Source organism: Herpailurus yagouaroundi, unplaced genomic scaffold (assembly GCF_014898765.1).
Source record: "Herpailurus yagouaroundi ecotype Mexico unplaced genomic scaffold, PumYag 251, whole genome shotgun sequence".
NCBI lineage: Eukaryota > Metazoa > Chordata > Mammalia > Carnivora > Felidae > Herpailurus > Herpailurus yagouaroundi.
In genome coordinates, this window is record NW_024412468.1 from 217,508 (window position 1) to 232,607 (window position 15,100).

The 15,100-nt window shown below is 42.3% G+C and overlaps 1 protein-coding gene across 2 annotated transcripts in view; it reads right to left on the reverse strand.

Annotated features, from left to right (window-relative positions):
• The window catches only part of TRPC6 (transient receptor potential cation channel subfamily C member 6), a 137,787-nt gene that overhangs the window by 14,915 nt on the left and 107,772 nt on the right, over positions 1–15,100 (reverse strand). For both annotated transcript variants that reach the window (XM_040460838.1, XM_040460836.1), the window contains 5 exons: positions 10,404–10,637; positions 8,261–8,525; positions 6,845–7,040; positions 5,888–6,091; positions 2,672–2,746 (listed from right to left, as the gene is read on the reverse strand). In XM_040460838.1, the coding sequence (XP_040316772.1) occupies positions 2,672–2,746; positions 5,888–6,091; positions 6,845–7,040; positions 8,261–8,525; positions 10,404–10,637 (974 nt within the window). The remainder of the gene's footprint in view (positions 1–2,671; positions 2,747–5,887; positions 6,092–6,844; positions 7,041–8,260; positions 8,526–10,403; positions 10,638–15,100) is intronic.

Below are 15,100 nucleotides of genomic sequence, written 5' to 3' on the forward strand. Positions count from 1 at the left end.
AATAGTCATATAATAAATAGTTGTTACAATCATATGAAAGAAAGGGAATGTAAGGATAAATTTACTCAATGGTGCAAAGAAGCACTATTACCACTTGGTGGCAGAAAATTCTAATGTAGAACTAAGTGTTCCATGGCCAGCTATTCAAGCAGGCTAGAAAGTCAGGGGGATTCAACTGGCCAAATGAATAGTATTTAAACCTTAGGGATGTGGATATCTATAAATGGTAGTGATGTGTGAAATGCAATGGGAGTGGCAGCAGGAAGAGCTGGCTTTAAGCTTTGTTCCTGAGTCATGTGAAAATACACTGATTCTGAATGAGCTACTGTCTATCTTTGTTTTTATACCACATCTCCTGCATTCGTTATGTTTTCTCTTGTTCATTTCCTAGTAATTATTTTGATATTAGCATTTAGAGTAAAGCCAGGAACAGAGCAATGAGCTAAAAATGTATAGATACCATGTTCAGTCCACAGGGATGCAGACATGAAATACACCACGTGGGGTCAGTGCTTATAAGCGCTTGCTTTGGAATCAAGTAGATTTGAATTTGAATTCTGGCTGTTGTTTGAAATGAGACTGTGGGCAGGTTACTTCAGCCTCTACTGTCCTCGGGTTTCTAATGCATGAAATAGGGGAAATAATATTACCTACCTGCTAGAGGTGGTGTAAGAATCAAACAGGAAGGCTGTGGGATACACCGCTGGACATACAGTAGATGCTCTACAAGCGTCAGCAGCTGTTACTGTTGTACAGAAGGATAAATATCTACTATGTGGATTTAGTCCTATTTCATGTTTCTTTTTCTTTATTTTTATTTTTAGTGTTTATTTTTCTTTGAGAGAGACAGAGACAGAGAAGAGCATGGGCATGGGAGAGGCAGAGAGAGAGGGAGACCCAGAATCCAAAGCAGGCTCCAGGCTCCCAGCTGTCAGCACAGAGCCCAACATAGGGCTCGAACTCACGCACTGAGAGATCATGACCCGAGTTGAAGTCGGAGGCTCAAGCGACTGAGCCACCCAGACACCCCTCATGTTTCATTTTAATCTAGTCTAGTCTACTCTGCTGAATATTACTGTTCACTGATGTGTCCATGACAAAGTCATTCAGGGAATGAAATATTCTGTGATTCCCATGATTCCCACACCCAGATGGGCCTTAGAATATCCTAAGGCCTAACTAAAGTACACACTTCCACACCCCAATGCCAGAAATTTCAATTCAATATGCCTGGAGAAAAGGATTGGGAATTTGCACAAAATCAACATATATCAGTTATATGTGACTAATAACAAAAAAAATCTGCACATGTCACTCAACCCAGTGCCAAACAGACAGAAAATGCTAAAATGACATCTATTGCATAGGACGCCAGAGCCTGTCTCCAACTGACAACTTGAAAGTGATCCCTCCTGGAGCTCGAAGAGAGCGGTTATTCAGGAAGTTATCAGCATCTTCAGGTTTATGCATCATACAGTGTGGCAGAGATGGGACTTGAGTTATGCTGGCCTCTCAGAATTTATCTGAAAAGCTAATGCTAGCAGCCAATTCAGGGACCTTCAGAGCTAAAGGATATAACCAAAGATAATAAATAGGTCTTCTCACTTTGTTTCAAAAAGTATTTTTATGTGGCTCATTCCACTGATTTCTATGGTGCACCCAGAGCACGTGTGGAGGTGATGTTGGTGGAACCTATCCACTTTTGTCCTCAGGGAGTCAGAAGATCTGAGTGAAATGGAAACTGAAGCGTTGTTTTGGAAGTAGACTTCATGAAAAAGAGAGCAAATGTTGCACAAATTGGTAAGAAAGAAGGAGCCGTGAGAGTTTTTCTTAGTCCCTATCAGGGCCAAGCACATTCCAGTGGAAACCCACTTCAGTAACAATAGGCAAACTTGACTGGAAATATAAACGTGTGCTGTAAAAGCACTCTCCCAGGAGTCTAGCTAATGTATCAAGCAAAAGCAAGCTGTGGGCGTCAGTTCTGTTCATCACAAGCTTACATGGCAAGGAAAAGTAAAGGAGATGGCTGCATTATGTCAGTCCTCTAGGAACCAAATGCCAAGACACAGTAAGAAGTAGGAGTTGTGCTCAGAATCATGCCTGTGACAGGTAACAGGGAGTAGGAGCAGGGGGTAGAAAACGGTCTTAGACTGTGGGGCTTGGCTCACCGTGAAAGAGGGAAAGGTAAAAAGACCAAAAAAGTCAGCCAGCCTGACTGGGAGCTCCAGCACCAACTGCTCCGAGGCAACCCTGCCCTGGTGAAGAGAATGACGGACAGGTAGAGAGGCTCTGCTGGATGTGTGTATGCCCACCCCCACCCCACACTGCTCAAGGGCAGTGAATGAGATCTCCGTTGGGTCCTGGACGCTCCTCTATCAGTTTAATTTTTCCTGCTTTACATCACTATCCCTGTATTTCATTACCCACAAGTACCCAAACATATATGCTTAATATCTGTCTTAAAGATATACACAGTTCTTTCTTCTGATTAACTGGACATAAGCTTATTTCCATCACTCAATAACAGATCTCTGAGGCATTACTAACACAATTAAAATCTTTAATGTATATATTACCTGTTTCTTGAAATTGCTTCTGAACATTTGTCCTTTTTTCTGAAAAGATAAGCCTGGACACACATATGACTTCATGTTTTCAAATATGAGCTTACCTGTTTTTTGTCAAGTGATAATTTTGAAAGGTCTTCATGACTTCCCCAAATTCCAAATTTCTTTTCTTCATTTCTCTTTTAAAAATAGATAGTAAGATGAGTACAATTGCTAATTCTTCATTTAGAATTACAAAAACAATTTCATTCTTTATTCCATATCTTAAAAGCCATCTGGTCTGATTCTGTAGCAAGTTTCAAGAAGAGAAACATGTTCTTATTGGGTGCTTCCCATTGGTGAGAACAATGAATTCTCTCAGGTTGCTGTTCCATTAGAACTGTAAACTCCATTAATTAATGTAAGTAAAGGAGTATTAAGTAAAGGGAGGGACATTCCTGCCATCAACCCACTGAGTTCTAGAAGTTAGACATCCAGAAGAGTGCTATAGATGGCCTGTTTCTCCAAAATTTTACACAGTAGAGTAATAACTACATTTAAAGCAGGTTTTATAATTCTCAAGGTCCTGGGGCGCCCGGGTGGCTCAGTCGGTCAAGCGTCCTACTTCGGCTCAGGTCATGATCTCACAGCTCGTGAGTTCAAGCCCTGCATCAGGCTCTGTGCCGACAGCTCAGAGCCTGGAGCCTGCTTCAGATTCCGTGCCTCCCTCTCTCTCTGCCCAAACCCACTTGCATTCTGTCTCTGTCTCTCTCAAAAATAAATAAACATTAAAAAAATTATAATTCTCAAGGTCCTTTTATATACGCATTTCATCTTTACGATGTAGATATAATTTTTATTCCCAGAGTACAGTTGAAGAAACTAAAGCTCGGAGAGTTTATTATTTATTTGAGAACCCCAAATGGTGAGTGGCAAGCAGAGCAGGAATTAGAATATTTCCTTTTCTCTCAGTGATAGAATCTTAGAATGGCTAGAAACTTTTACGATCATTTGGCTCAACTGCCCACTCACCGTTGGAATATCTTCTATAAATTCCTAATATTGGTCATTCAGCATTTATTGATTACATGCAATGATGGGGAACTTACTACTTTGCAAGACAGCCCACTCTGTTAGACAGATATTTTCTTTGATTTTTTTAATGTTTACTTATTTTTGAGAGAGAGACAGAGCGTGAATAGGTGAGGGGCAGAGAGAGAGACACACAGAATATGAAGCAGGCTCCAGGCTCCAAGCTGTCAGCACAGAGCTCAATGAGGGGCTCAAACTCACGAACCTCAAGATCATGATCTGAAACGGGAACCCTCTTGCACTGTTGGTGGGAATGCAAATTGGTGCAGCCACTCTGGAAAGCAGTGTGGAGGTTCCTCAGAAAATTAAAAATAGACCTACCCTATGACCCAGCAATAGCACTGCTAGGAATTTACCCAAGGGACACAGGAGTACTGATGCATAGGGGCACTTGTACCCCAATGTTCATAGCAGCACTCTCAACAATAGCCAAATTATGGAAAGAGCCTAAATGTCCATCCACTGATGAATGGATAAAGAAATTGTGGTTTATATACACTATGGAATACTACGTGGCAATGAGAAAAAATGAAATATGGCCTTTTGTAGCAACGTGGATGGAACTGGAGAGTGTGATGCTAAGTGAAATAAGCCATACAGAGAAAGACAGATACCATATGGTTTCACTCTTATGTGGATCCTGAGAAACTTAACAGGAACCCATGGGGGAGGGGAAGGAAAAAAAAAAAAAAAGAGGTTAGAGTGGGAGAGAGCCAAAGCATAAGAGACTGTTGAGAACTGAGAGCAAACTGAGGGTTGATGGGGGGTGGGAGGGAGGAGAGGGTGGGTGATGGGTATTGAGGAGGGCACCTTTTGGGATGAGCACTGGGTGTTGTATGGAAACCAATTTGACAATAAATTTCATATATAAATAAAAAAAATAAAAATAAAAAAAATAAAAAAAAAAAGAAAAGGAATGAAATGTGGATACATGCATGCTACAATATGGATGAACTTTGAAGACATTATGCAAATGTTGAATGAAGACATTTGACACAAAAGGACAAATAGTGTGTGGTTCCACTTAAATGAGGTATATACAACAGCTAAATTCACAGAGACAGACAGTAGAATAGTATTTAGCAGAGCTAAGGTAAGGAATGGGACAGGTAGTTATTCCTGTGTGGGGTAAGAAAAAAGTTCCAGATGTGGATACTGGTTATGGATGCAAAAGAAGATAAGTATACTTAATGCCACTGAACTGCACACTTAAAAATGATTAAACTGGTTTTATGTTGTGTATATTTTACCACAATAAAAACAAAATGAAACAAAGCAGAAAAAAAAAAAAAAAAAAAAAAAAAAAAAGATCATGATCTGAGCTGAAGTTGGACCCTCAGCTGACTGAGCCACCCAGGCGCCCCTGGACAGATGTTGTTGTGACAAGTTTGTTTTTAAATAGAACTACAGCTGAACTATTTGCAACTTTTGCCCATGGCATCTCTCCCTGTTTTTGAAGGGACAAAAAACAAGTATACCCCCTAGTCAAAACTGAGAGTTCTAAAGATATTCGCCTTGTTCCCCTTCAATCCTCCTTTTTTGGACGTAATCCCCAAGTCCTTCAACTCCCCATCATATGACGCCTTACATGCACCTGTTCCCATGCTGGCCCTTCTCCTCTGAATGCATCCATCTCTCACTGCTTCTCCTGGATGTGGTTCTGCACCAGTAGAGTTCCTGCACAGGGTAACTGCCCCTCCTCCATACACAGTGGCACACAACTTTCCACACTTCTGAATATACTGCTAACCCTCATCTACACACTGCGCCTCTTCGACGTTTCTTGAGATTGCTTCCTGCATAACTGTTTCCAGTTAATACCCCTAGATCTTTCTTTCTTGAACTACTTAATGCCAAGCCTAGACTCACATATTACATGTGAGTAATTGATTTCTAAGTTTTCAGTGAAGAAGGTAGAGTCTGTCAAATTCCCCCAGGCTACTGATGCTTTACCAGGCTGTGTGAACTGAACATGAGGTGGGGCTTGTGGCCACAACAGCAAAAATGGGGCCCGAATAGCTCTCCTTTCAAGTACCCTCTACAGACAATGTAATACATTATTATAGTTACATTTCATGAATTTTTCCTGTATTCTTTTAAGTAGGAAATGTCCAAAGTGTTCCTCTCAAGTAGATACAAGCCAAAGGACTGTGCTCATTTGGCAATGATCGGACGTGTCATCATGGATCACTTATTTTAAATGATCCTAGCATTTAAAAACATAATTTTAAATTATCAAGTCAAATTACCTTGTTCATCTCTGCATCCTCCTGGAAACCTTTTTTATGGGCCTGGAACATCTCAGAAATCCATTTTTTAAGCCTCAGTAAGAGATAAAACAGGGACTTTGGACTTGGCACCAGGTTGAAGGGAACAGGTAATGTTCTCCCCTCTTCAAAGTAGGAAAACCAAAGCTTGGCCCTTGCAAATTTCCACTCGACATCAGCATCGTCCTGTGCAAACACACACGTCAGTTCCGCAGAGAGATGTGAAAACTGAATTACTGCGATGCGACCCACACTGTGTACCTAGGCAGGAGCAATGGTGCCTGCAAACACTCTCAGGCCCCAAACACCACTCCAAGATTTTTTTAATGTTAAGGTTCTACTCACACTCTCTCCAAAATCTGTCTGAAATTTTATCAGGCTTAGAGAACTACAGATCTCAGAATGTGCTTATGTTTATAAACACCCTGAAAGGTATACATGGATTTTTCTACATTCTGAAAAGAACACTATGAAAAATTATTCACTCTTTTGTTCGACACAAGATCATAAGTTTGATTACTTTGGGACACATTCCAAAATTTCTGGAATAAAAGTTTGTATTATCACTCCAGATTCGAGAAATGGTCACTTTCGAAAATCACTACAAAAAAGATTTGAACACTAGTGGTATTTGTAAGCAACAATTTTCAAAAATAAAATGTAAATTCAAGCTGATATGGTATTTCTAAGGTTTTTTTTTAAAAAACAATAATGAATCTGACATTTCTCCTCCTTATGACCTACTACCCACCACACACATTGATGTTGCATTTGGAACCAAAGAGTGAAAATTTTCTAGATTACTGGACAAACAACTATATGAAACAGGCAAAGAACAAAAGGAAACACAGCCTATATTTTCACCACCAATGAGGAGTTGATGCCTGGCATAAGTTAAAACATGTAGTCACAGACTATACACACGTACAGAAATCATACCTCAATTTCCTGGAATGAACTGTTGATCATTGCAATTAACATATTTAACAAAACAATGACCATTGTGACATTATAGACTCCATAAAGAACATAACCGATATTTTCAATGAATTTGTGATTATAGTTGATGACCACCGACTTCACTTCAGAAAGTCCAAATATAGCCCAGAACAGTGTCTTAAAACTCTCCTCAACTCTGGGGAAAAATAAAGAGAGAAAGGAAATAATACAGTGTATAAATGACAATAATACCATAATAAAAGTGAGTTGATTGTGTGTTTGCAAATTACTAAATATTCATGAGAAAATCCTTTACTTCTATGAACCTCGGTTTTCCTTTCTGTAAAATGAATACAATAGGTTTTATTTCCCAGAAGGTTGCAGGGCTGAAGTCATACTGTGCATATGAATCAGTCAGCTCAGTATCTGGCACATAATAGGCACTCAATAAATGTTATTAACATAACTTCATAACCACAGATACTAACATAAGTAATCCATGGCTTTGGTAATGGAGTGTTAAATGTATTACTTAATAAAAATAATACAATGTTAGAGTCTTATTAGGTTTCCTGCTCATCTATACTTCTACTCACATCCAATAACAGTGTGTGTCTTAAGGAAAATGTGACAATATAAACATAGACGCTGTAACCAAAATCACTGACAAGTCTTAGGTAGGAATTTCAACGCTTTACACATAATTACTGACCAATGCTAAGCCCAGCCTAACCCAGCTGGTTTCATTTCTCTGATAAACTGCACTTTATGAGAATAGGGCTAACAACAGGTTATGCTTCAGTTGATGCTTCATATTGGGAACATGGACCACCTAACATCTGAGTAATCTATTCTAAGCATATTTTATAAAAAACCACTGTGGCCGTGGTGAACCTCAGTCAAAACTGGGGTTGATAACCAGGATCTTCTCAATGAGAAGATCTGACAAAATGAATTAGGAAAGAAGCTGTTCTTCCTGTGCACCACCCCCCCAAGAGCCTCTAATGAGAAGGCTGTACGAGTAGGAACACACATTCTAGAGTCATGGACAAGAGGTTACATACAGCCTGGCTTGTCCATACACTAGCATCTCTGTGAAATTCAGCAAATTATTTAACTTTTCTGAGCTTTGTTTCTTCTTTTTGTGAAATAGAGATAATGAAGTGTTGTGAGTGAGGTATTTTCCCAGAAGAACTGGCACTTAAAATGTTAACTAGTATTGCTTAATGATAGGAAGGTGCCTATATTTTCAAGTTCTTCCAATTAATTTAAAAATCCTCTCTCATTGCTAAAGAGAAACTGGAGATGGAAGTCTTCACTGAAACATTGTCTATCCCATAGACACATATGAACACACTTAAGCTATCCTATAATTAATCTGCAGTCTCCATCATCAAAACATCCAAGATGACATACGTTGTGAAAGCTTCATTTTGTTTTGCACCAATGTAGTAGGAGTAGAGGTTGAACATTCCAATCATAAAGGCCACAAACACCATGATGAATATGACCATGAACTTGAAGATGTCCTTCACTGTTCTTCCAAGTGATATCTGCAGAGGTCCAAAGCTTTCATTGGCTGGTAAAATATAAGCTATTCTTGAGAAACTTAGAACTACAGCAATTGCATAAAGACCTTCAGATATAATTTGAGGATCAGAGGGGTCCCACTTTATCCTGGCTAGGAAAGAGAAAACACAAGAGTTATCATGAGTTTCTTTAAGTTGTTTACTCAGGCAACTTCTTTTCTGCTACTAAAGAAATATAATTACATTAGCCATCAAGTCTCTAAAGGAAATCTGTTATCTTACAGGGCTTCTATAAGGGTCAGGTATATGGGAGCTTCTGAATATACTGAGAAAATGAGCCCCCTGGTCTGCCGGCAATTTTCCATAAGCATACAGCAAAATGGTTAAGAGCTAAAACTAGGGACTCAGCATATGAAAAAATTCCAGTGTGTGTGTGTGTGTGTGTGTGTGTGTGCACACGTGCACACACATCCCTACCAGAAGAACAGGTACAATTATTTCACTTTTCTTACTTTCATTTTCCCATCTTTAAAAAGGAGACAATACCACTCCACCTTCTCTCATCTACTTGCAAATTCATTAAGTCAATGTATCGTCAGTGTTCAGGAAGTGCTTGGTGCTCCATAATTGGTAGCATTAATTATTTAATCTTAAACTTATAATTACACTATAATGCAATTTGGGGCTTGCAAAGTGCAGTTATTTCAACTAGAAGTCATTTTTATTGATCACTCAAATAAGTATTTTTACCATAAAAATGTAGTAATTATTCATTTTTAAAAATTTTCTGGCATTATTATATTAGTTCATCAATAGTTCACCCAATATTAGTTCATTGGGTTAGTTCACCCAATAGCTCACCCAGTAGTTCATTGGGTTCATCAAAACCCAATTAAGAAACCATTATGAGGAAAAATGCAAAACAATGCGTAAGAAAGAGGAAAAACATGATTTGCTGATTTGTATTGGCTTATTTGTTGGGAAGTAAAATTAGTAAAGGATACAAGAAACTAATAAAAGCAGTTTCCTTTTTTATAGTAAGTTAGTACAATGTATGGATAGCTTTGACTTTTTAGAATTCTGTATATGAGAAAGTATTAAACATTAAAGTAAATATTTTAAAAATAATAAAAAGATCTCTATGTGATCCAGCCAACAAACCCACGGAGATGTCAACTGAATGTTAACAGATTTCTTATCAGAGCATTATAGTAAGTACCGACAAGGGGTCTATTCTCCACCCACTAGGTCTCTTCAAGGAAGGGTCTTCCCTCAGCAAACAAAGGCATCTCTTTCCTCGCCCTCCCCCACCCTGAGGTGGATCACCTCATCTGACTCCTATTGTGGGACAGCAGATAAGCGAGCGCAGTTGCTTCGGCTCCACCCTCCTCTGCTCCTCCGCTAAGGGACCTCACACCACCATTGGCTCATTCCTGCCTTGGGGGGGGACTGCCCTGCCCATGTTGTCCAGAGACCAAAGGATGCACCTGCCTGATTCTGGAGGGAAATTTCACCGAGCCCCTTGGCTAGGAGACCCAGGACTATGTCATCTGCCTGGAACTTGATGGGTATTAGAGGCCACGCTCCAGCCTCTATCGCTTTGTTTTGTTTCTCATCTGCCTGGCAGGTTCGAAGCCTGGCAGGGAAACTGTGGTGTCGTGTATCAGGAGCCATCCAGAGACACCAGCAGCTCCCTTGCTGTCACACAGTTTATGTGTTTTGAATGGAAATGGTACTCAAATGGGTACTGTTTTTACTAGACAAGAAGAACAAAAAATCTAAGACCTAAGACAGGCATTCCCAGTGGAGTTTGGTAGTTGTCAACTGATCGAGGAGAGAGAGCGGGAGGCATCCAGCCGGCAAGGAGATCAGGAAGGGAGAAGCCAAAAGCACACGTCTTCACACAGATGCTTCTGAAGGTGCCAGTAATTCTGTGAGAACTGAGCAGGAGCCAAACTACTAGTCACTTCCTTTCATCAGAAAACTCTGCATATCTATTAACTTAAGTTGACTGTGCACTACAAACTCACCCAAATTGTAATACTTCACATTGTCTCCCAGTGTGACTTTGGTCAAGTCCTTCAAAGTATCATTTGCATCAATGATGTGTTGGGCTTTGGAAGCATGCCAAAATGCCATGAATCTCGCAATGAATGATGCAGCAAAGATCGCCAGCATACCAAAATCAAGCATATTCCACAACTCAAACAAGTATTCCTTGGGGCCTTCCGTCCAAATTTCTTTACATTCGGCCCATATCATGCCTGCATTGGAAAGGGGTTAAAATAGACCCAATTCAATTTCATTCCAGCCTTAGCTCTTCAACAGAACAAAGTAAGTTTGAAAGGTCTTGGTCTGACATTTGAAGCCCTTCAAAATCTGGCCTCTTCCCACCCGTCCAACCCTAAATGCCACGTCCCCACAAAAGCCACAGTCCAGCAGTATCAGTGCATCAGCTAAAAGCAGTCCGACAAGGTTCAAGCGTGTCCAAACAATCTCTGGTATCCACGGATCCTATTCATAACAAGTGTATTTATGACATGTTCACGGTGGACTCTTCATAATAACCAAAACATCCAAACACAGCTGCTCACACAGGTAAAACCTAAGTGATCGTGGACCTCCACAGATGGAGTATTATGCAGCCATGTAATATATATTTTAATTACTATGGACTAGTGGCCACAAGCACAGACCTCACAGACCTCCAACTACAGGAACTTAATTGGCTAAGGGCCTCAGCAACCGCATTCTGGAACCGTGGGCGCTTTTCCCCCAAGGCCATGCTTCCCAAAGGCTGCTTCCAGCTGGTGACTGAAGGTACCCCTTCTTGGGAGACCCTGGGCTTCTCTGATGCCTGACTTCGGCTCAAGTATTTCCTGCCAGCTTTGCTGACCTGTCCTCAGACTGAACAGACATCTGAGATGCTTGTATCAGACCTTCCCTCCCTGCCCTCTTACCTCAGGATCAGACTTGCCTCCCCCATCTGACAGCCCCTGAAACCTTCCTCACTCCCCTCCCCATTCCCTCTCAGTGAACGCCCTTTAGCAAAACTGTTGGCATTTAACCCTGTCTCTGCCTGTGCTTCTTGGACAGCCTAAGACATGTTGGAAAATGTTTATGGCATAAACATTTAAACATGCTAGGTAAAGGAGTAAAAAGTGTCATAGAGTCTACGACTTTATGTTTAAAACCAGCACCATATAGGACTGCACAGAGTCACAGGAGCATATTATTCATGGTCACCTCCTGCTGGTGGAGTAGTAAAGACACTACACTCTCACAAGAAGTCAGCATGCTGCTTAGGAGCACAGGTTTGGGATCGGAGTGCCATGGCTTGGGACCCCGTTCGTCCACTCACTGGCAGTGTGATCTCTGGCACATCATTTAAACTTTCTAAAGCTCGGTTTGTAAAATGGGGATGACAGTGGTTTGTATCTACCTCATAGGGTTGTTTTCACACTTAAATAATGCGTGTAAAATGCACAGGGCATGTGGCACTTGGAAAAAATAACACCTAATATTTATTGAGCACTTACCATTTTAAATTTTCTATGACTGGCACATACTTTATCTTTTTTTAAAATTTTTTTAAGGTTTATTTATTTTTGAGATAGAGGCAGACAGAGTGCGAGTGGGGGAGGGGCAGAGAGAGAGGGAGACACAGAATCGGAAACAGGCTCCAGGCTCTGAGCTGTCAGCACAGAGCCCGACGCGGGGCTCGACCTCACCGACCGCGAGATCATGACCTGAGCCGAAGTGGGACGCTTAACTGACTGAGCCACCCAGGCGCCCCTACTTTAGCTTAATTTGAAGGATGTTACTGTGTTAATAAGATGTTGCTTTACACCATTACCTTTAAGATATTCTTTCCAACATTGTACCTACTTCTAGAGCCATCTGCAGAAATACAACCCAAGCTCCAATGATCGATCAAGCCTACCTCTATTAAGAAGTCTGTCATAGTCCCCCGGCTGAAACTCATCTCCTCCCCTCCCCAGCAAGCACCTGCCCCACATCCTTACGCTCGTCATGACCCTCTATCACAGAGAGCCCACACACAGCTTACTGTGGGCTTTTCTCAAAACCGGCATTCTGCGCACACAGAGGAAGACAACTTCATTACTTACTTGAGTGCTTCCAAGGTACGAGGGATCTAGGACTGGATTCACACCTATGCCAGTGGGTCAGGTTAAAACAAGAAATCCTGCCTGTGTGCTGGTACACACCCCCCAGGCACACAGTGAGCAGGAGTGAGGGAAGCCTCCTCCAGGCTGTCCCTCTGCAGGCTGCAGGAATGTGGAGTGCCTGCAGCACAGGGGCCGAGGCACCTCTGAACACCATCCAGCCTAGTTGTGTAGGGCCTTCCGTCCTGCTGGACTGCAGCTTTTGTGGGGACGTGGCATTTAGGGTTGGACGGGTGGGAAGGGGGCAGATTTTGAAGGGCCTCAAATGTCAGACCAAGACCTTTCAAACTTACTTTGTTCTGTTGAAGAGCTAAGGCTGGAAAGGAAGGCTCTCCCCCTCCTCTCCCACCTGCCCGCCACCTTTCCTCTCCAGACATAGAATTCTTGATGAAACCTCATCTTACCAAAGCTTAAAAAACAAAACACAGTGAATTAGTCTGCCTGAAGGAAGCTTCCGTCCTGTTCACTCCAAGGAGCCCTGGGGGCTGCCAGGCACAGCTGAGAACCCCCCAGCCTGGGCAGCTTCTCGGGGCAGGGGAGACTTCCACCTGGGTGTCGAGCCGGAGACAGGTGGCCAGACTGCTGAAGGCTGCCCGTCCCACAACTGGGTTTTCAGAAGAATCGCTTCAGTGTGGATCTGCCGCAACAGCAGAGAATGAGCAAACGCCCTCTGCCTCTAAACTTCTCGAAACAAAACAGAACCACCTGTGTGCTCATTCTGTCTATTCCCCAGGAAAGGCCGGTTTACCATGAAGCCTGAGCTCCGTTTCATCTTCTTTCTCTTCAGATGAGGCTCTCCAAATAAGTAAGGGTCCTCTTACCCCCACCCTCCAGAGTGGTCTTTCCCAGTCTCCTCCAGAGCTGCTCCGTGGCCGGGACACTCACTGCCGTGGCTGCTCTCCTGGACATGCTCCCGCGTGTGGCGCTCAGATGTGGTCTGGACACAGACGGCTCACACAGTGCCCCCCGGGATCTTTGCACGTCGGCATCACCAAGCATGTCTCCCCCACTGTGTTCCTGCTGCACCCCCCTCTCAGGGGTCTCAGCTCGCCAGTCAGCCTCATCAAGCTCTCCTGCAGCTCAGTTCCATAATTCAGCATTCCAAGTTTGTCTCCAGTGAAAACTGGATACATTTGCCTTCTGCGAACAACAGAAGGCCTCAAGCCCACCAGCTGACCCAAATAGGCCATTTCTTACTAATATTTCCAGAAGGCACAACAGCTTTCTTTCCAGAACAACTCCAAGAAGAAAACGATTATCCACGTCAGAAACCAACACACAAGTCTGACTAATGCTGCAATGCTGAAGCTGCCTGCTCTGCTTTTCCCATAAACAGACCCTGTGAGCGAATCTGGGAATCTCAGGTAGAAAGGGTGCTGGGCCAGCAGTTCTAAGGAAAATGTATTCATAACATTAAAAGTTAACATAACATTCCTGGTTTAGATTTCTAAGTGAAAAGGGAAAAACTTCTAATGTTTATAATAAAATATTAGTATGAGGTGCATTATATTTGATAAAGGATAAAAATGAACATTCATTATATCTAATCCCCTTACACAAAATTGAATGTTTTCAAAGTTTCATCTTGAACTAGAATCTTATCTTGCTTGTTTTCAGTAGGAAATACCACTCCTATATAAAAGCAACAGACACTCTCAATGAAAAGTCTAATAACCATAACTACCTGAAATTTATTAAACATCTCCTACGTGCCAAGCACTGTGTTACATACTTTATACTCACACACACACAGACACTAGCACATAGGCGGTTAGTTTACTAAGATAAAGGCAATGTCCAAACGACTGTTCTTATTTTAAATCCAACGCTCTAAGTTGGAATGTAATTTATTTCTTGTAGTTCTGTGATATAAGGTAAATATCAGTTACACTGGAAAAGAAGTAGTGAGAAATCACACTCTTCTTCTTTATCCGAGGCTTATATTACCCTCGGTGATGTAATTCACACGGTAAGCCCTCATCCCTATTTCTCCGGGGTGCTGTATTTTCTAGTATTTGGTGGGCATCTTCGCCTGAAAATCCCCAGGGCACTTCAAAGGCAACTACAACCCAGACTTAGTCATCAGCTTCTCATTCTCCAGGCACCAATGGTGATCGTCCCTCCGTTCTCTCCCTCTCAGAGAAGTGCAGCACCGCCGAGTGGTCCAAGGTGGAGTCCACATCTCTCCCTCCATGGGCACAGTGCACCACCAACTCCCCGAGGCCTGAGTCTCCACCCTCACCCTGCTCTCAGGGAGCCAGTGGTGGGCTCTCAGCCTCCATCCTCACCGTCCTCTGGCTAAGATGTGACAGAGCCATCACCAATGCTGAAAGCCACCCTCAGCCATCTTGCCTCACTGTCTGCCATCACCCATGCCCTCAAAGGCACCTGCCTAACTCCTTACATTTCAAGGGTGCCTGGTGCACCCTAAGGCCCTAGCTTCACATGCAATGTTTCCACACCTTGTAGCGTCCCTACTCCCCCAAAACCTTCTGCCCAGCTAACACTACCTCATCTCCAAAGTCTTAGATGGAAGGTAC